This window comes from Trematomus bernacchii, unplaced genomic scaffold, assembly GCF_902827165.1.
Source record: "Trematomus bernacchii unplaced genomic scaffold, fTreBer1.1, whole genome shotgun sequence".
NCBI classification, from domain to species: Eukaryota; Metazoa; Chordata; class Actinopteri; order Perciformes; family Nototheniidae; genus Trematomus; species Trematomus bernacchii.
Window position 1 is genome coordinate 2,116,276 of NW_022987668.1, and position 23,443 is coordinate 2,139,718.

Genomic DNA, 23,443 nt, shown 5'->3' on the forward strand with positions numbered 1-23,443 from the left:
CCATCTATCCATCATCATCATCATCTATCCTATCTATCTATCTATCCATCTATCCATCTAACTATCTATCCATCCATCTATCCAGCTATCTATCCAACTATCCATCCATCTATCTATCTATCTATCTATCTATCTATCTATCTATCCATCTATCCATCTATCCATCTATCTAACTATCTATCTATCTATCTATCTATCCATCTATCTAACTATCCATCTATCTAACTATCCATCTATCTAACTATCTATCTATCTATCTAACTAACGGACACATAGGAACATATGTAATTATCGCCTAACAGAAATCTTTAGTTTTAAAGTGCAGGATAGATAAATATACAGCCTTTTAGCTTTTTCAGTCATTTGGGGTTTTAATTGAATGATTTCTGTGCAATTTTAGGATTTAGTCAGTCAAGACCAAAAGATGAAAAGACTGTATTAAATGTTCTCATACCTATAAAAAAAAACTTGAGAAATAACAGCATTTTATGAGCTTTCTTATCCTGGGAAATGTGTCTGCTTATCTTACTTTTCAAAATGTGTTGAATGTCGATTTAGAAATCAAATGTGAACGTGATGGAGGATGAAGCTTTGAAATTTCGAACTATTCCGGCAGCCCTAGTTAAGGTTTGGAGAAGATGCAGCCGTGGTTAAAAGAAACCATCATTGACTGTTGGTAGGAAACAGGAAGTGAACTGTGGTCTCGGTCAACCACAAACACCTTCCGGAGAGGCTTTGTGGAACACTAGATCAAGGTCTCTTTACTTCTTCTATTGCTTCTAAAAGACAGCAGTCATCACACACAACAACCACACGTTTAAATGTAGGTGTACAAATATAGGTTGTCTGAGAGATTGGACAAAGGACCAATAAGAGACGACCAGAATGACTGTTTAATTCTTGTAAGCCCATTCAATGCTGTTCTCACTTCCTCCGCCTGGGTGTAATTCAGCAACATTTTGAATGAACAAAATAAAAAAAAACTTGAGTCTAAACTCGCCCTCTGAGCAAAAAGAGTGTGGTTGTGTGTGTCAGATGGACGCGTACCAAGAAATGGAACAAGGGAACGTGTGTGCGCGTGTGTGTGTCCTGGCCTGTCACTTCGTGTTGGAGTCATAAGCCGTGGTGGGGAGCGCCGAGTGCTGTGAAATCTACAATTACTGTGGTGTGCTGTGTTATGACAGCGCTTGGGCGTCTGGTGACAGCACTAGCCAGCGACAGGCATGGGAGACCCTCAGTGTGTGTGTGTGTGTGTGTGTGTGTGTGTGTGTGTGTGTGTGTGTGTGTGTGCCCGTGTGTGCAAACAGAGAGACAGCATTGGCCCAAAACATGCCCATCCCCCCCTGCACGTACACAGACACTCGTCGCCTGGAGGAGAGTGCTGTGTTTTTAAACCCCGGCGATGTGCTGCCCCCGTCTGTCCGTCTGCGGCGGCGCCCGGCTGTCCCGCGGCAGAACGGCGTGCCAACATGTCGAAGTTACATGTGACATTGGAGTGACAGAGCGGCAGCGCCTCAGTCACCAGGTACTGTACTAAATAAGGAGCCAGGCCGGATTACATCATAGTGGAGCGCCGTGGAGCGCCGTGGAGCGCCGTGGAGCGCCGTGGAGCGCCGTGGAGCGCCGTGCCACGCGGCCGGATCATTTGGCAGCGCCAGAGAAATGTGTGTCACGGTGGTGAGCAGAGGCGTGACTCATGTCAGCCTCTGAGGAAAAGTGGAGCAAGAAGGAGAGGTCAGTTTTTTCATAACAGGCTGGGGTTGTGGTTAACAGTCTTTGTCTTTTAGGAAGGTTCGTAACGGAGTAAAATAAACCGGAAGTAGTGGGTCAGCCATGATGAGAGCTGCTCGGATCGCTATATGATAAGGAAAGGAGCTTTAATGCTTCCCTTGTTATCACCTTTTGCATAGGGTAAACAGGAGCATCCTTCACAAGAAGAAAGGAGATAATTATGTCCCACAATTCCTTGCAGCCGACAAACGCAGATCATGTAATTAAGGCTGCCTAATAAATATTGTACCACTTATGCCGTGAGTTGCTAATGTGCTTATATGTTGGGAACAATATGTTAAAGCAAAAAGCGTTAAGCTAATTAGTGTACGATGATCAAATTGTCCCATATATAGCCCACATGAAGCAACACGATAAGAGCGCACATGGCAAAGTATCTACGGTTTTTAGTAGTTCATCTCGAGAAATTGTAGTTTTCCCGCAGCAGACTGACATCAATAACATCCACTGGTGCATCGTAAATAAATTGCCCTGTGTAACTGCAGTCAGACTCCCATATCCTGATCAATTGTCCTATAAAAAGACAGCAGCTCTAAGTGCAGGGGGGGGGGGGGGGGGGTGGTGTGTGGGACTTTTTGCCCAAAGTAAATCCTGCAGTCTCTCTTTTCAGTTCCAAAAAAACACCCTCCTCAGTTTGTAGTCTGTGTCTCCAGGGTTGTGGCGTTCCTTTCTTAAAATAAACCCACTTGCATAATGAATCGGCGGCCTGTTCACGCGGACAGAGGTTTTCCGACTGCTGCATCAGGACGAGATGACGCCTCTCACTCTCAGGCCCCGCGGACATGTCTTTCCTCTGCTGCTTCATCAGAACATTTTGTTACTGTGGCCGATGAGCTCAAGCACAAATGCCCACTACTATAAAACATGTGCTATGGCAGACATGGTGAATGAAGTACATTGTGATTCTCAGTGCTGTTTTGAAAATGTGTTTTTCCACAGTATCTGACAACCGTTTAGAGAGGCCCTATTAGGCTTTTGGGATGTCCCTTTCCTGTAGTGTGTGAAAAATGTTTTGTGAATGTAAATGCAAAATCCCTGTGTTTCCTCCAGAGGGAGTTTCTCTCCCACACACTCCCCCCTTACTACACCTCCATTGGACTACATCTGCAACATAATGGCATCACTATGTATCAATCGCACTTCTATTGGCTAGTGCTCCAACACATTGTATGTGATAGGCTAAGGAGCGGGACATCTCTAAGCGGTTGACCAATCACAACAGAGCCGGCTAGCTAACCAATCAGAGCAGACTGGGCTCTGGTTTCAGACAGAGGGTGAAAAGAGGTGCTGCAGCACAGGCAGTATGATAAAAATAAAGAGCTTTTTGAACATTAAAGCACGGAGACATGTCACAGTAGAGACACTACATACTGATATACACCTGAACATCAGCAGGAGAGGACTCTTTAAAGTACAGACACTACATACTGATATACACCTGAACATCAGCAGGAGAGGACTCTTTAAAGTACAGACACTACATACTGATATACACCTGAACATCAGCAGGAGAGGACTCTTTAAAGTAGAGACACTAACTACTGATAATACACCTGAACATCAGCAGGAGAGGACTCTTTAACAGTACAGACACTACATACTGATATACACCTAACATCAGCAGGAGAGGACTCTTTAAAGTAGAGACACCTACATACTGATATACACCTGAACATCAGCAGGAGAGGACTCTTTAAAGTAGAGACACTACATACTGATATACACCTGAACATCAGACAGGAGAGGACTCTTTAAAGTAGAGGACACTACATACTGATATACACCCTGAACATCAGCAGGACGAGGACTCTTTAAAGTAGAGACACTACATACTGATATACACCTGAACCATCAGCAGGAGAGGACTCTTTAAAGTAGAGACACTACATACTGATATTCACCGGAACTCAGCAGGAGAGACTCTTTAAGTAGAGACACTACATACTGATATACACCTGAACATCAGCAGGAGAGGACTCTTTAAAGTAGAAACTACATACTGATATACACCTGAACATCAGCAGGAGAGGACTCTTTAAAGTAGAGACAACTACATACTGATATACACCTGAACATCAGCAGGAGAGGACTCTTTAAAGTAGAGACACTACATACTGATATGAACCTAACAATGAGTTTAAAGACATAAAAAAGATAAAAGTTTCTTGGAAAGTTTTGAAAAGGAAAATGTGAATCATAAATTCATGCATACAAAATGAATTCAAGCTGAGATACATCTTAGCCGCTTTAAGGCATGAACAGATTTCTAATAACATAATTTTGATGAACAGAGGTGAGTGTTAGGGTTTTATCAATGCAAGCAGAGGAACTTTTTACCATCGAAGGAATCAGTATGCCTCAAAATAAATAGGTCATACAATGTGTAGTCAGAGCACATTTTAAAAAGTGTTCATTCATGGTGTTGCAAAAAAAAAGAAAGGGAAAAGTTATATCCTGCGCAGGTTCTCACTTCCACATCAGACCAGTGAAGGGGGCATACACTAATTATCAGTTTTGAAAAGTGACAATAATAAGCGGGTGTCAGATTTCACTACAATCAACACTTTGTCTGATGAGGCCTCTGGTATCTCATAATAGTTTAATGAGAGAAAACACTGACTACATCTGACATGAAACAGCCAGATTCAAAGATTTCAGCACGAAGTATCATCTAGTGTTACAGTAAGCTGCTGTATCAGCCTGTAAAACTCCTGTATCAGTCAAATTGTACCTGGTGCGGACAGGACTGTGATTGTATTTCCAACACTAAAGGTAAGAGGAGACGAGGGGCTGAGGAAGCACGTTCTCAAACTTTTGCCGGTTTGAACTATGTTTGGTGCCCGAAAGCCGGGTGACGACACCGGTGTAAGCCAAGACCCACACACACCACACACACACAACCACACACACACACACACACACACACACACTCACCCACACACACACAGCACACACACACCACACACCACAACACACAACCCACACACACACCACACACACACACACACACACACACACACACACACACACCTACACACACACACACACACACACACACAACACACACACACCCACACACAACACACCACACACACACACACACCACACACACACACACACACACACACACACACACACCACACACACACACACACACACACACACACACACACACACACACACACACACACACACACACACACACACACACACACACACACACACTTTCTGTGTTAGAGTTTTACTCGCTACAGGGTGTACTTTGAGGGTTTGTGACTCTGCAGACCGTTCACATGCAGAAAAAGCTACATAACACACAAGGGGACAGGTAATAACCAGAAAAGCATGACATGGGCCCTTTAAACATGATTTTAGCCGTTTTAGTTCCTCTTTCAGATGAAAGTATCTCTACATAGCCAAGAATTACATGGAGACTTTTTAAGATTTAGGAATACAATTTTGTGTGTTGCATTTTCAAGCGAAAACACATTTACTTTACCTTGCTGAGCAACACTTCCTCCATTAAATGAGTCCATGTCGAGCACCCTTTCACCCAAAAATGCTATCAAATCATAAATAAGCTCTCTAATTTCACAACAAGATCTGATGTCTGCCGCACTCTAAATAATGACTGACCCCGAAATTATTGTAGTTTTATAAATTGAGAAAAACAAAAATATCAGATGTCTGCAAAACTTTCTATGGAGGTCTTGTGTTCTTTTACCAGTAACTGGAATAAAATACATGAACCCAAGAGGAGCAGAGCTGATGTTGGATTAACAAAACTGTCTACATTTGAGAGGAGAATTACGTTAACGCAACATTATGGATCATACGTTTGGAGATAATGTTTAATGTTTTTTTCATCTGATGTCCTCTTGCTGCTCTGCCTCAACTCTCATTGCATGGGGAGTGTTGGGAAAATACTGAATGTTCCTTCTATATCAGAGTAGCACGTGATAAGAGAGTCCTGTGTACGTAGCCGGATGTATGACTAAATGGATGACGCTCATGAGACACTGTGCTGAAGTTATGATAGCTATGTTCCTAACCCCTAGATTCCACCGGGTCCGTCTGCGTCGCGTTACGGCCGCGCCGCGGCTGCGTTCGCCTAGATCGCGGCCATTCTAGTCAATGGGTGCTATTCCACCAGACGCACGGCGTTACGGCTCAGAAGCGTCCCAGAAGCGTCTCGGCGCTGGGGCTCTGCTAAAAATAGGATGCAAGTCTATTTTCGACGCGAGGCGTTGCATAGCGCCGGGCAGGAAGTGGACCGGTCAGAGCATCCAGTCAATCCCCAAAATAAACTAATTTTGCAGACCCTATCCTTCCTTAGTCTTTCAAGAAGGAGGAGAAATGCCAGCGTTCTCCTCCGGTTTACAGGCACTGTGTAAATTATATATATATAGAATAATTATGATGATGAAAGCATTTTTTTTACCACTAAAATACAGCAACACATCTTTGATTCATGTCGTTTATAACTGGAATATTACAATTATTATTAACTTTGTCTGTACAAAGTAGCCTGTCCAGGAAATATGCCCAAATCAACAAAAAACTGCGAGCCGGCACGCAAGACGCTCCGCTTCTGAAATGCTTCTGAAACGCTCCTGAAATGCGCCCGGTAGGGTATGACGACGGAGGAGGCCGGACCAAAACCGCGGCGCAGCCGTGACGCGACGCAGACGGACCCGGTGGAATCGAAGGGTTGGACTAGCATGATGACACAGAATCTAGAGAGATAGACATATGACTGGCATGTGTATTGCTTACGCAGGCCTTAGCTAATCTGAACTAATGTCAGAATACTGCTTTGAACCGGTATTCTTCCATCTTGTTGACTGTAACACTCTCTCTTGTATATCAGCATCTGAAAGACACTGTTCTGGGAACTATTTGTCCCATGCAACTTCTGTGTGTGATGACTACTTCCCCCACACTCGTCACCACGAGTGTGGGGGAAACTTCTGAAGCAATTGGAGTCAGGACTCAAAGAGACACGATGGAGAGCTGGAGCTTTGACGGCAAACACTGACGATTTATTTGGAGCTTCGGCCGGAGAATTCACAAGACATGTCACGGGCCACGATCTGACCACACGGTTGAGATGCCACAATCAATTCTGAAGAACTCTACCCCAGACCCGTGTATTTAGCTAGTTCTGAGAGAATAATCCACATTGTGCATAACAAGATAGAATCATCACACCTCTATCAGCTGACGCCAACAGGCAGGAACAGGGAGACAACACACTGAGAGCACAGCAGCCAAGGTTACAGGTGCGTGTGCTCAGTCAGGCCAGTATGAACTGATAAACTGGGTCAAAGTTATGGGCCTTGGAAAATATTTCCCCAACAACGAGTGATATTTTTCTAACAGGGAGTTTACCGATTGACAGGAAGCCTAACTTGTTGCTAAAGTAGCTCAAAGCTAAAATGCAGATTATTCAGAAATAAAGAGTATAGCTCGTGGCTGATGGTGTTTTACTGTGAGGGCTTTCACTGGAACATAGTGACCTGATAGCGAAATGGGATTACAGGAGGTGTTTGGGTCTGACTGTGTGTGTGAGCTTAGAGCACAATGGGATTATAAAGTGCAGACTCTCCAGACGCTCACTACTGCAGAGTGAAATATGAGGGTTTTTTTTATAATAATAACCAGGCAGAGTTGGTTACTTATATATATTAAAAAAATGCATTTAATCACACACACACTTACCCGTCTGTCTGAAGTCACCAGTCTGAATTCTTGCTGGAGTTTTGCACAGATGGATCTGTGCGTCTTCCTGAATGGATGAATGGTGCCCTGCAAATGAAAACAAAATGAGTATGAAATATTGAAACTAACTTTTTATTGTGATTTGATAAAGCTATAGTGTGCAGACAAATAAAAGGTTGGCTAAAATAATTGTACGGTTGTACCATTTAAATGAGGTTGAGTACAATCAAGTTGGTTGAACTGTGAAAGGAAAGCAGAGGAGCTATAGAGTGAGCTGCACTGCCACCATGTGGTGAGTCACTGCATAAAAAGGAACTTTCTTTTTTCCACAAATGTTTTATGGAACCTCCAAAGTCACTCAAATGTGGTTTTATATTTCTCACACACAATCAGGGTTTAAAATGAACTTTTTTTGTCCACTACACAAATGTTTTGTGAATATAAAATTGTACCAGCCACTCCATTTTCTTATTTTACATAGTTTATTGGGTGGTAAATGGTGCTTATTTTGAAGCCTGTGCACAATATTAACATTTGTCAAGATGTGTTATTATCTTGAGTTACAATCACTTTAATACAGGGGTGTCAAACTCAAATACACAGAGGGCCAAAATAAAAAAAATGGGTACTAGTCGAGGGCCGGACTGGTTCAATGTTTATTGCAGAACTTATTGAATGAACTTATTGCACATATTAAACCTGGAACTAACAAAGCTTAAATTATTGCCTATAAAAACAACATTAAACATTAAATAATCAGTTGCATTCATTTCTTATGGCTCTATCTGCAGCTTTTCCAGAGTCATTTCTTATGATTACATTTCTCCACAGGCCAACAACAGCTTCAAAAAAACTATTTCCCTCAAAGAAAAAACCCAAACATGCCCTGTTGTCTCAAGAAAGAAAGTGCAGAAGGAAACAATTATTAAACTCAGTTTGCGGGCCGAAATTAAATCCACCAAGGGCCTGATTTGGCCCCCGGGCCTTGAGTTTGAGACATGTGCTTTAATACAAATACAACTTTTATATTATCAATAAAAGTACTACGACTAGTTTGAGAAAGTTGTATTTTTTTTTAGAACTGCTCAAACTTTGTTTACCAAATGTTAAAGACATTAAAGACCCAGAATCATGAGGTGTTCCCTGTCGAACACTCAAACACCAACATGTTTAATATTTAACTAAAGCAACCTGGTTGATTAATACACGTTTTGCAGCCCAACAAAAGCTACAATAAACCTTCTTTGAATTGTATGTGTTTGCATAAGAGGTGAAGATATAAATCAGAAACACTCACCAAGACGTATGTGTCGTGTTCGTGCTTCTTCCTGTGCATGTGAACATCTGCGGAAGGAAAACAGAAAATACCGTCAACAACATATTAAACAATCATTATGATTCTCAGATTGTGTTTTTTGTTGTCAGACTCTCTGACTATGAACTCATGTTTCTGTGTTTGGAGCAGACAAACCGCCTTTCCTTACGCAACGTTAGCCTTTAATACAGTTTGAAAGACAAAATGTTTCTTATTTCTGCACCGAACTGAATAGATAACTTTAGTTACTATGCAAACTCTGATTATGAATATATCATCTTAAACACTAAAGAGATGAACACATTTATGCATCAAAAATGATAATACAAATATAAAGAATATATTATTCTGAATTGACCAAAGTGCTGTACATCAATAAATATATAAAAAGCAGCATAAATACATTTAGACAAAACCGATAGGACATCAAAACAAACACAAGACTAGACAATAGAACCATACTTAAAGACACAGACTGAGAACTCTTATACATGATGTAAAACAATATACAACACCAGAAAATAAAAACCCCAATTTTAAAGCACAGACTGACAAGTCGTATACGTCGTCTGCAAAAGCACGGGAGAATACGCGAGATTTTTAGCAGCTACAGCAAAGCAAGAGGCGCTTTCACACCGGAGTACTTTTCCCCGTACTTTTCCCGTTTAGTTCCGTTTAGTTCCGTTTAGTTCCATTTAGTTCCGTTTAGTTCCGTTTAGTTCCGTTTAGTTCCGTTTAGTTCCGTTTAGTTCCGTTTAGTTCCGTTTAGTTCCGTTTAGTTCGTACCCCTTATTTTGCGTTCACACCAAAAAAAGAACTTAGTTCAGAGAACTTTTCCCCCCTTTTCAGTCCCTGCTAGAGAGGTGGTACTTTCCTAGGGAGAAAAAAGTACCAATTTCTGATTGGCTGGGCGAAAGGCAAACCACGCCTCGTAAAACTCTGAAAAGTTTTGTGAAGCCGCAATTGTATTTGCTGGCATTAGCATTATTAGCATTATTAGCATTAGGCCCGCGCACCAACGGAGAGAGAATAACTTATGGCAACACAAAAAAAAAACATGGGAGCGGTGGAGATGAGGAGGTATCGGCGTTCTGGCGATTTACTCGGAAGGCTTCAGTAGAAGCTGCTGGGAGTCCCAGTAAGGGGAGGCCAAACAAACCATTAAAGGCTTTGTAGGCAAACAATACCATTTTCAAATCGATTCTAAACTTTATCGGAAGCCAGTGTAGAGATGCGAGTAAAGGTGTAATGTGCTCGCGCTGGCGTGCTCAAGAAGGCGTGCAGCAGCAGTGATGAGTCATTTGACTTCATTTAGATCAGGGGTCTGCAACCTGCGGCTCTTTAAGCCCTCTGCTCTGGCTCCCTTGAGCTTAGACAAAAATAAGAAGGAAATAAAATACTAATATTTGTAGGACTATTTATATTTTGTTGCAGGGTTGAAAATGTTTTGTATCTTGTATTTTGAGGTGATACTGTGACACATACATTTAAACAAAACGGTTTTAATTAGATCAACTAAAATATGCGTCATATCCTGCTACGGTCCCGCGCCAGCGCCTTTTCTTGCAGGCGAATAACCTGACCCCCGGCTCGATGAGCGAACTATGGATAAATCAAAGAAAAGAAAAGTATCTGAGGAACACAGAGGGTTTAATTCTGCGTGGACAGAGTTATATGCTTTCACAGCAAACGATGCTGGCTTACCGGTATGTTTGATATGTGGAAAGAAGTTGTGCTGCAGCCTTTACGTATAGGAGGAAAAACACGGAAGAGGAAGACAGCTGACGATCTTCAGTCATAATTCAATCAGTTAACTATTTTTAGGGTGCAGCTATATGTTTTATTTATTTCAAAGTGGGCCCATTTTAATTATATTTATTTTCTTCAAATGTGCAGAGGACTCCCCAAGTGCTGTGTTGATTTATTTTAAAGTAGGCCTGTGTATTTTTTTTTATTCTCCTTATATGAGTTCTTTGTTTATTATTAGAGGTAAACCGTTTTCTATAATGTAATAAATAATACATGCAAAAAAACTGTAGTTTCTGTCTATGATTGTAACAATAAATACAACTTTATAAGCTATCAAGCTATCAAATAGTTTTGCGGCTCCAGACAAAAAACATTGGTGGTAAAGGGGACGAAATGGCTCTTTTGGTGAAAAAGGTTGCAGACCCCTGATTTAGATGCTTATATTTTAACGCGTTACTTTTCAATGCAAGGCTTTCACTTGTAACATAATATTGCTTCACTTTGGTAGAACTATATGCTTTTTCCACCAGTGAGTAAAACCTGTCGTGAGTGGTAAGGAAGTACTCAGATGTGTTGCTTGCTAGTAAAGTACTGTGTTACAAGTAAAAAGCCTGCATTCAAAATAAAAAGTATACAATTATCTGCATCAATAGTACGAAAAGTCAAAGTATTCCCTGCATAAAGGCAGGAAGTACAGAATCGTATAATGATTGTGGAGTAGATGCCAACCATAGATGCCAACACTTTTCTAAAGAAACATTTTTGAATGCATGACTTTTACTTGTAACAGAGTATACCGACACTATAGTACTTCTACTTTAACTTGAGTACAATATCTGAGTACTTTTTTTTAACGCTTCTGTCCATCACTGACTGTCATTCAAACGTTTCAGTAAAATAACCGTTTTTAAACGTTTAAACCGGTTGACAGTTCCATGCTAGCCGGATTAGCTAACCGTTAACGTCAACAAACAAGAACCACGGGCCCGAAAAGGACATATGAGATACTTAACTGGCTCACACTGACCAGTAAAAACACGTGTAATGTATGAAATGTATTTATAACCACCTAAAGAAAGAATAAACTAAAAAAACGTTCCCAGCTAAACCCAGAATCAGCTGTTAGCAAAGCTGCCTGTTTGACTACGTGTTGTTAGCCGTTAGCCTGTTAGCATAACAAACCTGAATCCGTGACGTTGATGACATCCACCCGACACCATGTCAGGTTTATCCAGCGGACCCACTTTCCTCTCGGTTACCCCCGACGGAACCACGTCCGGCTTTGGGCCGAACTTTCTGGGGTAAAAGTCCCCGGAATTATGGTAAGAGAGACCCGAGGACGTGGACATCATTCCGTCCATCGCCATTTTGGGACTTCCTGTACCCGTCGGCCTGTTCGATTTGGCAGCACGGCGCATGCGTCAGTTCACAGATTTACAAATCACCACTCAGTGAAATTAGTAGTAGTGAGCCCATTCATGTGATATACAGATCTGAGATTTCTTTTCACTATTCAGATCTAAAGTTCCGGCTATGAAAGACCATTTCCGAAAGAAAAAATAAAATAAAATGTTAGGAATGACAACAATTAAATGAATTACAATTATTCAACAAGAGAAAAGGAAAAATGTCTCCATATATGATTTTTTTTTACCAATTAACTGTCAAGTTAACCACAAGTTAATATGTATTTACTTCATGTTGCAACTGCTAAAGGTTAAGCTCCTTTTATAAACTGCTGTGTAGCTTTAGCAAACATATTACATTATATCTGAATCCATTAATGATATGTTTTATAAATAATCTGGACATGCAAAGCAACATAACACAAATTGGCAGATAAATGTACTTAACCAAAGATTTTATCCAGTGCAGTATGGGTTCATGTTGGTTGTCAGCTAACTTTCCCAAACACAAGCAAGTGTAACTATACAAAAGTAATGAACGTTCTTATTGGTATATGTGTCCAGTGAGCATTCAGGACTGTTTCCAACAGAAAGCAAAATGGTTCTCAAAGTTATTCAGGTATTCATATAATGTACGAGAGAAGAAAGAAGAGGAAGCGTGACAGATTCAAGCGTGGAAATGTGTGTATTATGATTGGGGCCCCAAGGCACTGAGTTTTAGTCAAAATTGAGTGTGTGTGTTGTGTGTGCAGAATGTATAGTTGCTCATTTGTATGAGATTTTTATACTCAGCAGTTTGTCAAAGTGACATTGAGAGGCCCCCTGAGCAACCAAGACTGAAATGTAAAGAGAAAGGATGAAGGAGATAGGATGAGGGAAAGAGGACAAAGTTACTAAGAGTGCAGAAAACAAAGGAAGTGGTGGATAAGCATGTCGATTCTTTATGTTGGTTAATACAAATAACTGTTGATTTGGAACTTTAGTTATTAAAATAATACAAGTCAAAGTCAGGTATTCAAAACCTCACTGAAGTAAAAGTATAGTATCATCAGCCGACTCAAAGTATTGAATTTAGTTAAAATACCCATAGTAAAAGTATTGATTGTGCAGGAAAAATATAGGTAACAAACAAATGTAAAACTACTTATTCCTGTTGCAGTAATGTGTTTGTTGCATTAAAAATATATAAATATAGAACTTATTTAAGCACTAAATGGAGTCTTAAAGGTGGGGTATGTAATTTATTTCAGAAACACTTTTTTGTTATATTCCATGGAATGCTCTTAACATCCCGATAGCAATAAATACATAAAAAAATGTCATATGTGGAAGCCGTGGCCCTGTAAAAAGCACGAAGAAGACCTCTGACCGGCACTTTTCTAATTTTGTACGGAAGATTTCAACTTTAACGGACATGTTGACCGGCGAAAAAAAAATGTTAACGGGAACTCTGCCGCACGGTTCCCTCGTCCCTTGGAAGAGGCGGAGAGGTGGGTTGTTTTTCATCTGCTGGTGGGACTACCGGAGAGATCTACAGCAGGAGCACACGCCGTCCACCGCGGAGATAAACAGAAGGGCAACCATGGCAACCATGCTCCGGGGTCTTCTTAAGTTATTCTCTCTCCGTTGGTGCGCGGGGCTAATGCTAATGCTAATAATGCTAATGCCACAAATACAATGGCGGCTTCACAAACTTTCAGATTTTTTACGGGCCGTGGTTCTTGCAATTCTCCCAGCCAATAGAAATTGGTACTTTTTTGGTACTTTTTTCGGTACCACCTCTCTAGCAGGCACTAAAAATGGGGATACAAGTTCCCGGCACTAAGTACTCTTTTGGTGTGTAACCAAAGGGGTACTAACGGAACTAAACGGGAAAAGTACGGGGAAAAGTACTCCGGTGTGAACACGCCTATTGTCGCCCAAATTCACCAACCATGTGTACTTAAGTTCAGTACTCAAGTACTAGCCTAAATGTTTTTATTCCAACACTCGAAACAAAGATCCTAAAACTGTAATCTTTACTATGAAATAGCAAACAGACATACAAAATCAGAGGTATTCGGTTTTTTTTCCCCCCATCTGGCATGAAGCAGTCAGCAGACTCTGGATCTGTTTCCTGCCACATGTGTTAGCCCTCAGATAAAATACAGCATTGACATGTACAATAATACTGCACATAATACTGTCCAGAACAGAGTGCATGAAGAAAAGGAAGTGCAGCTCTCAAATCCGCCATAACATTCTGGCTCCGTCAAGGACTCGCTTGTATATACATTCAAGTGTCAGATAATAATGATATAATATACGTGGTTGTGTCAGTTCGTCCCGGCAAGAAATGGTTTTCATCAGACTGAGACGGAGGTTTTCTGGAATACTTCAGTGGCAGAACCACAAGAGCTCATTCACAGAAAGATTCAATTACATGATGTCTCATTTGCATATTTAAACAGCATTTCACAACCTTGTTATAGGATTTAATTGATTTAATGTAATGAGTTGGGAAGTTGCATGGAGCTCTCTATTAGTAAAAATGTTACCCTATTCACGTGTACACAATATATGACAATTTACAATATACATGTTCTATCTTTAAAGGCCAGTTTTTCTCCTCCTCTCTCAACATACATCTCCACTTCACTATCACTTACACAACCAAGCTTTCCAGTTTAATTCCTGTCTATATCTGAAGCTTTTACAAGGGCTTTGTTCACCAGCATTCACAGCCTGATTTATAGAGCATTCGATAACTAGAAACAGGCAGCAGATGCATATTTCATATGGCTGTTGACAGGATTTTCTGATTTATGGAGTGAAACAAAAGGATATCGAAGACATTGGCTCTGTCAGGTCAACAAAATGAAACAATAATTCATCCAATGTTTCTGGTCTGAATATGTGTGCAAAACAGTCAGTATTTAATTACATAATGAGTCATTTGAATATTTCACATAACATATCTATCAGTACTATTTTGTCGCCTATAGTAATCGTATGAATTTTAAAAAACACATGTACCTCATAATCAATATGTACTTTGACAATGTACTTCTCAATCAATACTTTGACTATACAGCTACTGATAATAGTGTTTTCTTTTACTTGAATGCAGGACTTTTTCTTTGGTATTTGTACTTTTACTGCTGCAAACAATCCGGTATCTTCTTCAACCCTTGATGTGTTGAATAAACAAAAAATGACACCCATTTTAGTCATGGGAAATGTAGGATCCAGTGTTTTGGGTGCTTAATCCACACAAGGGCCTCATTATAGATTCAGATTTTTTCTTTCAGATGTTGGGAGCCTCTGGAGCAGAATTGAAAGAGTTTTCCAATTTTTTACGTTTTGGTAATTTTTAGGGAAATGTTGTAATATTGCAACGTTGGCCTTAGGTGGGAGCAGAATTTCTGTATTTCTACTCATATTGTCTGAATAAATATATTGAACAACTAAGGGTTAATTTGCAGGATTGATTGCTTACTTAGCCCTATATCGCATGAATAATAATCACACATCAGTCATATTTGTTATGAATAGTCATTTATTAAATAGTAATGGTAATGGTAGTCCCAAAAACAGTTCCTGTCGTCGGAAAAGCACAGACGGACGTCACACTTGCTGCATTGCGTGTTTGTGTACCAGAAAAATCAGTATTGGGACTGATAAAATATTTGTTCAGCCAGTACCTGTCACAATGGTGTGTTTATTTTGTTGGGGCTTGATGTCCTCATAATCACTGACTGGGCGGTCATTGGGTTGTTGGTTTTCTTTGTCCACTTGTCCACAGGCATCTTCATCTGCCTGTTCTTCACTCATAGCAGTGTCACTGTCCTCTGGCATCACATCCTGAACACTGACTCGAGGACCTCTCTTTGCTGGTGGCATTCTGAAATGGAAAAAATGATTAATAAATATGAATCAATAATAAATATGCTTATTATATTGTAATAGATTACCTGAAGGAATAGATAGGGTGGTGGGACAAGTGTTCATTCTGTCTGGCTTAGCCTATTATCACACTAAAAGGAATGCATGCACGACTCCCTTCCAGGTGTCCCGATGCAACAAGTATCTGAATCCTATTTACATTGTACACTTGAGTCACACATTACATTGAGAGAAATATGTTTTGTATGACAAGTCTTCTGAAATCTTATGTTTAAATATGCAAATGCACCATTTTGTTGTTAAAATTGTGCTCATTTGCATACAATTCCTGAATAGAAATGTGAACATTGGATAAAGCCGTGTTCAAAGTCTGTTTTGTTTTGTCCACATGACTCCAACCTGTTTACAGTTTTGGAGACCGTGGAGACTTCTGCTGAGAGAGGAGGAGAAAACACTTTTAAACGGCCTTTAAAGGTATTATTGTAAAATGCATACATTTTGTACACATTACAGGTGAATAGGGTAACAAATGTAACTAATATACAGTATATCACCATGAAAACCTCCCCAGTTTGTAACTTACTTAACACAATTCTTTGTGTATTATAACCTTTCTGAAATGTTTAGTTTAGATATGCAATGTGTGATCATTTTAGTACAAATTTGAACATTGTATAAAGCCAATTTTTTACATATTAAAGGGGATTCCAGATTTCTCTTTTACTCCATGACGTCAAGACAATTAGGTTTTGTAATTCAAGAAAAAAATCTGGACTCATTTGGGGTGAAGTTCTCTCATTGGCTCATTGATGAATCTCTTACTAATCTCTATCCACTTATATCCAAGTCAAACCATAGAGTGGTGAGAGTCTTTTTGATTTTGCAAGTACATTATTTAGGTATTTAATTGGTGTGTCTGGGCCTTTAACAGGCTATATTATCATACTAAAAGGGATACATCCAAGTGTCCCAAAACATTTCAGAAGAACTGTTTCTGCCGGAACCAAAGAAGAGTTAAATGTTTGTGTAACTAATTAACTGATAAGATACAAGTAGAGTTTAAATAATGTATTCATTTATTCAATTCTGGTCTTAATTCAAAATCTTAACAGAGGACACATTTAGAACTTAGTTATAGTGAATTATCAAAGACATTATATTTATATTAGTTTTATTTCCATATGTGAACATATAAGAAAGGCAATCTCCATGACAGGTGCTGCTATTTTCACTACCACATGACCCAGTGTTATAATATTACAACAAAGACATAAGCTGCTCAAAATCAAATTTGATGAATGTATTCCACAAAAACGAAATATGTACATGTTCTAGCAATTGTAATAATGACAAAAAAAAATGTTTTGTCTTTGACTGTACCTGTGTCTGTTTTTCTTTTGAATGACTTATCTCAGCTGCCGGCTACTGCAGGGTACCAGAAAATACCTCTCTATTGGCGCATTTCCACTACACGGCCTCGCTCGGCCTCGCTCGGTATGGCTAGGCCTCGTTAGGACTGGCTCACTTTATGGCGCATTTCCATTACAGTTTAGGAACTGGGGTAGTATCTATAGTAACGCAGTGTAGGCGGAGCCGTGACGTCATCTTCAATGAGAACCCCAGAAAACCAACACAGCTGTTAGCTGTTAGCCCTCAGAGCTCACAGCTCCTCATATCTGTTCAGAAACTAGACAAAAGTTAAACAAGTACAAACCACAGACTGCCTGTGTCATGGAGAATACAGTCGCTGCTTTATTTATGTCTGTATAGGCCGTTGTGAGTGTGGACGGTCGGAGCATATACTGCGTTAGCTTAGCCAATCTCCATTTAGAAAACACGCATTTTAAAAGGCTTTTCGCCTGCCGTCTGTCTGCAGACTTGTCAAAGCATTAATTCATGGTTTTTACTACCGGTATCAGTATGTTGTTACTTCGGCATCATTTTGAAACGTGTATTACAATTAAATCACGGTCAAATATGTCCATCTTGTTGTAGTTGTAGCCCCCTTGCCAGCGATTCTCTCTCTAGTTTAGCATACTCAGCCCGACTCAGCCTCGTTGTCTCTGGCCCTAGACCCACGATTTTATGAGGCCAGAAAAACTGTGAATTAGGACCCGCCGGCCGGTACTAGGCCAAGTGGAAACGCAACCAAAAACGGGCCGCTGACGTCACAGCCCTCTTAAAACCGTGCTCCGCTGTAGTGGGAACGCGCCATATGCTGGCCTTACAGCTGCCAAGAAATTGGTTGCTATGAGGTGGAAACAACCCGACAAGCTCTCAGTGACCTGCTGGTTACTAAGTTTCTTGACGTAGTCTACATGGAACTGTCCACTGCACGCGTGATTGGAGTTAAGGAGTCCAATATCGGTGGGTGTCGACAGCTGAAAATTGAAGGAGCAGATCTAGCAATCTTAACTGATATAGTTGTTTGCAGTCATTGGTCCTGAGAGGTCCTGGGATGGGGGGTGGGAGGGTTTTTTTTTTTTCTTTCTCCTTAGTTTTGTCCTCTTGTCTGATTGTTGTTATTGTTGTTTTTTCTGTAATTTGTGTTGTGATTGAAACATTGTATTTTTCTAAATGGTGTGTGAATAAAAACATTTGATAAAAATATATATTATATATATATGGCATTTTACTTACTTGAAACCAACAAATCCAAATATAACGATAGCCCCCCCTCTCCCCCACCTCTGATGCTCACTGCTGTAGCATGGCCAGTAGCCATCTGTAGCGATAACTATCTAAAATAGCTGTGTTAATTAAACGCCACAAGGGGTTCTTGAATAAATATTATAAAGGCAAACCAGAATTGTTAACGCCCAATATACTCCCTTAAACAAAATAAACAGTCAGATTTCAGCATTGATCCATTATATTGACAATTTTCCAGCCAACACAAACAAAATTAAAACAGTCGCTCTGCGATACACCAAAATTGTCTTACTGCCTAATCCAGGCCATTATTGTTCATTGCTCCTGCGCCCGTCGGCAGCAAAAGAGAATGTTTGTAGGCCTATTCAGGCTATAATCCACACAAAAAAGGAAACAGAGGACCGGCGTGTCCCAGAGGAGCGATCTCAACCCGGTGTTTGTAGAGAATCTTGTTAAGGTTCGGCAAAGGTAGGACCCAAATGCAGATTAATAAAAGGGAAGCGGGTTTCAACAACAAGTGAGCTTCAAATAAAAAAGCTGATGAACGTAAAATAACATGGCATGAAACACACAGGTAACACGAGGAAGATACAATACCAAAAACGATCGTGACCAACATGGAGGGAGACAGGACAAACAAACAATGAACCGACAAGGCACACAGGGGAAGACAAGACTAAATACAGCAGAGGGGTAATCACAAGACAAAACACAGCTGGGGTAAGGGAGGCCAGAAAACACAAGGGCAACAGGTGAACACAATCAGACAATCAGACACACCAGGGAAACTAACGACAGGAAGGCAAAACAGGAAGAAGGAACAGAGAAGACACAAGGAGGAAACATTTCAAAACAAAGGTGGAAAATGAAAACATAAATACAAAACCGTAACAGAACCCCCCCCTCAAGGGACGGATTCCAGACGTCCCAAGAAAACCCCAAAAAGTCCAAACCTCTAGAAGGGTGGGCGGAGGAGGACGCACAACCAGGACCAAAAGGGGGGGGGGGGGGGGGCCCGGAGGACGGGCCCGGAAGGGGTCCCTGGCGGACGGCCCGGGGGCAAGGCAGAGTCCAAAAAGGGGCAAAGGCCACAGCGGGCGAACTCAGGGGCCCGGCATGAGAGCGAAGGCAGTGGCTGGAAGAGTCAGGAGGCCGGGCCTCGAGGGCGAGACCAGGCTGGGGAACTCAAGGGGCCGGGCTCGAGGGCGAAGGCAGCGGCTGAAGAGTCAGGGGCCGGGCTAGAGGGCGAAGACCGCGGCACTCAGGGGGCCGGGCTCGAGGTGCGAACAAGAAGGCGGCGACGGGACAGCTCCCGGAGGACGGGCAGGAAGGCGCTGACGGGACAGCTCGGAGGCCGGGCAGGAAGGTGCTGACGGGACAGCTCCGGAGGCCGGGCAGGAAGGTGCTGACGGGACAGCTCCGGAGGACGGGCAGGAAGGCCATGACGGGACAGCTCCGGAGGACGGGCAGGAAGGCACCGACGGGACAGCTCCGGAGGCCGGGCAGGAAGGCACCGACGGGACAGCTCCGGAGGCCGGGCAGGAAGGCGCTGACGGGACAGCTCCGGAGGCCGGGGCAGGAAGGTGCTGACGGGACAGCTCGGAGGCCGGGCAGGAAGGTGCTGACGGGACAAACTCCGGAGGACGGGCAGGGACCCAGTATCGGCCGGACAGGAACCGGAGCCGACGGGACAGGCGTAGACGGGATCCTGAACATGACATGGGCTGGTGTCAATGGGACCCCGGATGGAGCAAGGGCTGGTGTCGACTGGACCCCCAACGGAACAGGACACAGAGTTGGCAGGACCCCCGGTGGAAGAGGTGTCGGCGGGACCTCCAACAGGACAGGACACAGAGTTGGCAGGTCCCCCGGCGGGACAGGTGTCGGCGGGACCCCCAACAGAACAGAACATGGAGCTGGCAGGACCCCCGGCGGGACAGGTGTCGGCGGGACCCCCAACAGGACAGGATATGGTGTAGGCAGGAAATCTGGCGGAGCAGGTGTCGGCAGGACCCCCAACGGGACAGGACATAGGATTGGCAAGACCCCCGGCAGAAGAGTAGTCGGCGGGACCCCCAATGGGACAGGACATGGAGTTGGCAAGACCCCCGGCAGGAGAGTAGTCGGCGGGACCTCCAACGGGACAGGACATAGGATTGGCAAGACCCCCGGCAGAAGAGTAGTCGGCGGGACCTCCAACGGCACAGGACATAGGGTTGGCAGGACCCCCGGCAGAAGAGTAGTCGGCGGGACCTCCAACGGTACAGGACATGGGGTAGGCGTCGGCCATAGAGCCAACAGGACACGGGGGGCTGGCGTCGGCCGGAGAGCCAACAGGAGACGAGGAGCTGGAGTGGGCCGAACCACTGACAAAACACGGGGGGCTGGAGTGGGCCGAACCACTGACAAAACACGGGGGGCTGGAGTGGGGGGGGAGCCAGTACTGGAGCCGAAACTGGAGTCGGGACCATGGCTGCTGGACCGGAACAGAGGCCTGGAACATGGCTGTATGGGCCGGTTCTGGAGCCGGAACCATGGCTGTTGGGACCAGAACTGGGGCTGGAACCATGGCTGCTGGGCCAGAACGGGGCTGGAACCATGGCTGCTGGGGCCGGAACCATGGCCGCTGGGGCCAGAACTGGGGCCGGAACCATGGCTGCTGGGGCCAGAACTGGGGCTGGAACCATGGCTGTATGGGCCGGTTCTGGAGCCGGAACCACGGCTGTGTGGGCCGGTACTAGAGCAGGCACCATGGCTGCTGGGCACGGAACCGGAACACAGAACCATGGCTGTGTGGGATGGTACTGGAGCACGGTACCATGACTGTGTGGACCGGCACTGGAACACGGAAACATGACTGTAAGGTCCGGTTCTGGAGCAGTGACCATGGCTGCTGGGCACGGAACAGAAGCCTGGACCCTGGCTGTGTGAGCCAGGTAATGGAGCACGGAAGCATGGCTGTGTGGGCCGGGTACTAGTGGCACGGATCCATGGCTGTGTGGGCCGGTATGGATTACGAGCTGGCTTCCTGACCTTGCGTTTTCTTTGAGGTCTTTTGGAGGCTCCGTGGACCTCCAAACGCCAGGCGGGATCCCAAAAAAGGGTCAGAGAATGGAGATGGCACTCAGGGCTACGCGAAAAAACTCTGAGCCATTCAGGCAACGAGCTCCCTCAGCCATGGCATGTTAGACACCTCCATTTGTGCCTTCTTGAGGATAGCCTCTTTGTCCCTTCTTGACGAGGTTCCACTCCACTCGGCATAATAACATTGAAGGGAAAAGTCTAGATCGAACAGATCTAACTCAAAATCTTCAATATCCGTTGGGTCCATATTTGGTCGGTTCATTCTGTTAAGGTTCGGCAAAAGGTAGGACCCAAATGCAGATTAAAAGGGAAGCGGGTTTCAAACAAAAGTGAGCTTAATAAAAAAGCTGATGAACCGTAAATAACATGGCATGAAAACACATAGGTAACACGAGGAAGATACAATACCAAAAACGATCGTGACCAACATGGAGGGAGACAGGAAAAACAAACACATGAACCGACAAGGCACACAGGGGAAGACAAGACTAAATACCAGAGAGGGGTAATCACAAGACAAGACACAGCTGGGGTAAGGGGAGGCAGAAACACAAGGGCAACAGGTGAACACAATCAGACAATCAGACACACCAGGGAAACTAACGACAGGAAGGCAAACACAGGAAGAGAGGAACAGAGAAGACACAAGGAGGAAACATTTCAAAACAAAGGTGGAAAATGAAAACATAAATACAAAACCGTAACAAATATCTTTCTTTCTGAGCGCGTCCTCTCCACGAAGACGTGCTTCTTGGTCGGTCGATGCCATATCCCACAGATTCGGTTTCTTTCAGTTAACTTCCCCGTTGCATTTATCCATATATTTACATGCTGAGGAAATGACTATATCCCGCTGAATACCAGCAATCGCCCACACACACTTCCTCCTGTCAGTAGCTACTGCTAGTGCTACTGCTACTGACCATGCTACAAGATGTTAGTGCCAAAATCAACAGCTCCTCTACCACAACCATCAGCAACAAGTGGACATGGAGAAATTACATGAACTACATGTTGCTAAATCCACCGCGGGGCATAAACAGAAGGGTAGCCATGGCAACATTGCTCCGGGCTGCTTCAGGGTCTTCTTCGCTTGCTTTTGGTGTATTTTGTGGCGGAAGTTCACAGCGCCACTTACAGTCCCGGCATATGTACTACAGCGTGTCCAGCGTTTCCAGCAGTCTCGTTTGAACAGACATGTTAAATGAAACGAATGCATGGGAACGGAAGACTTTTTTGAAAACGCATACTGTGCATAAACGCAAACGTTCCCGTGTGCACAACGCCCTTAGTCACTTGTCTCTGCAACCCCCAACCATCTGAGGAAGTTGAAGGAATTCCTCTCCCGGGGTTTCCTCCTTCTCTGTTTCCTATCTGAAGATTTATGGGGGGGAGGTTTATACTTGTCTTACCTACAGATTTGGGGGTTTAGGGGTTTTCTGGGTCTGGTTGTTGCTGTGTGTGCAGTCCAATGACTGTGAGTCTGGTTCTGAGCTGCAACAAAAAAAAGCAAGCACAATCTGTGTGTGTGTGTGTGGTGTGTGTGTGTGTGTGTGTGTGTGTGTGTGTGTGTGTGTGTGTGGTGTGTGTGTGTGTGTGTGTGTGTGTGTGTGTGTGGCCCCTCCATCTGGTAAACATTGTACAGGGATCTCTCACCACTTTCACACACGTCAACATATTGTGTGTGTGTGTGTGTGTGTGTGTGTGTGTGTGTGTGTGTGTGTGTGTGTGTGTGTGTGTGTGTGTGGGTGTTGTTGTGTGTGTGTGTGTCTAGGTGTGTTGTCTAGTAGTAAAAGAAGGCGGTTCCTGGTGCCTCCTCATTTTACTACACACACACACA

The 23,443-nt window shown here is 43.2% G+C and overlaps 1 protein-coding gene across 1 annotated transcript in view; it reads right to left on the reverse strand.

Moving 5' to 3' along the window:
* slc30a6 (solute carrier family 30 member 6) overlaps nt 1-11,964 on the reverse strand; it is a gene marked incomplete in the record, with an annotated part of 33,029 nt that extends 21,065 nt beyond the window's left edge. The window contains 4 exon segments of the mRNA XM_034135910.1: nt 7,513-7,599; nt 8,810-8,856; nt 11,759-11,786; nt 11,788-11,964. Of these exon segments, the coding sequence (XP_033991801.1) occupies nt 7,513-7,599; nt 8,810-8,856; nt 11,759-11,786; nt 11,788-11,943 (318 nt within the window).
* Nucleotides 11,965-23,443: the final 11,479 nt, after the last annotated feature.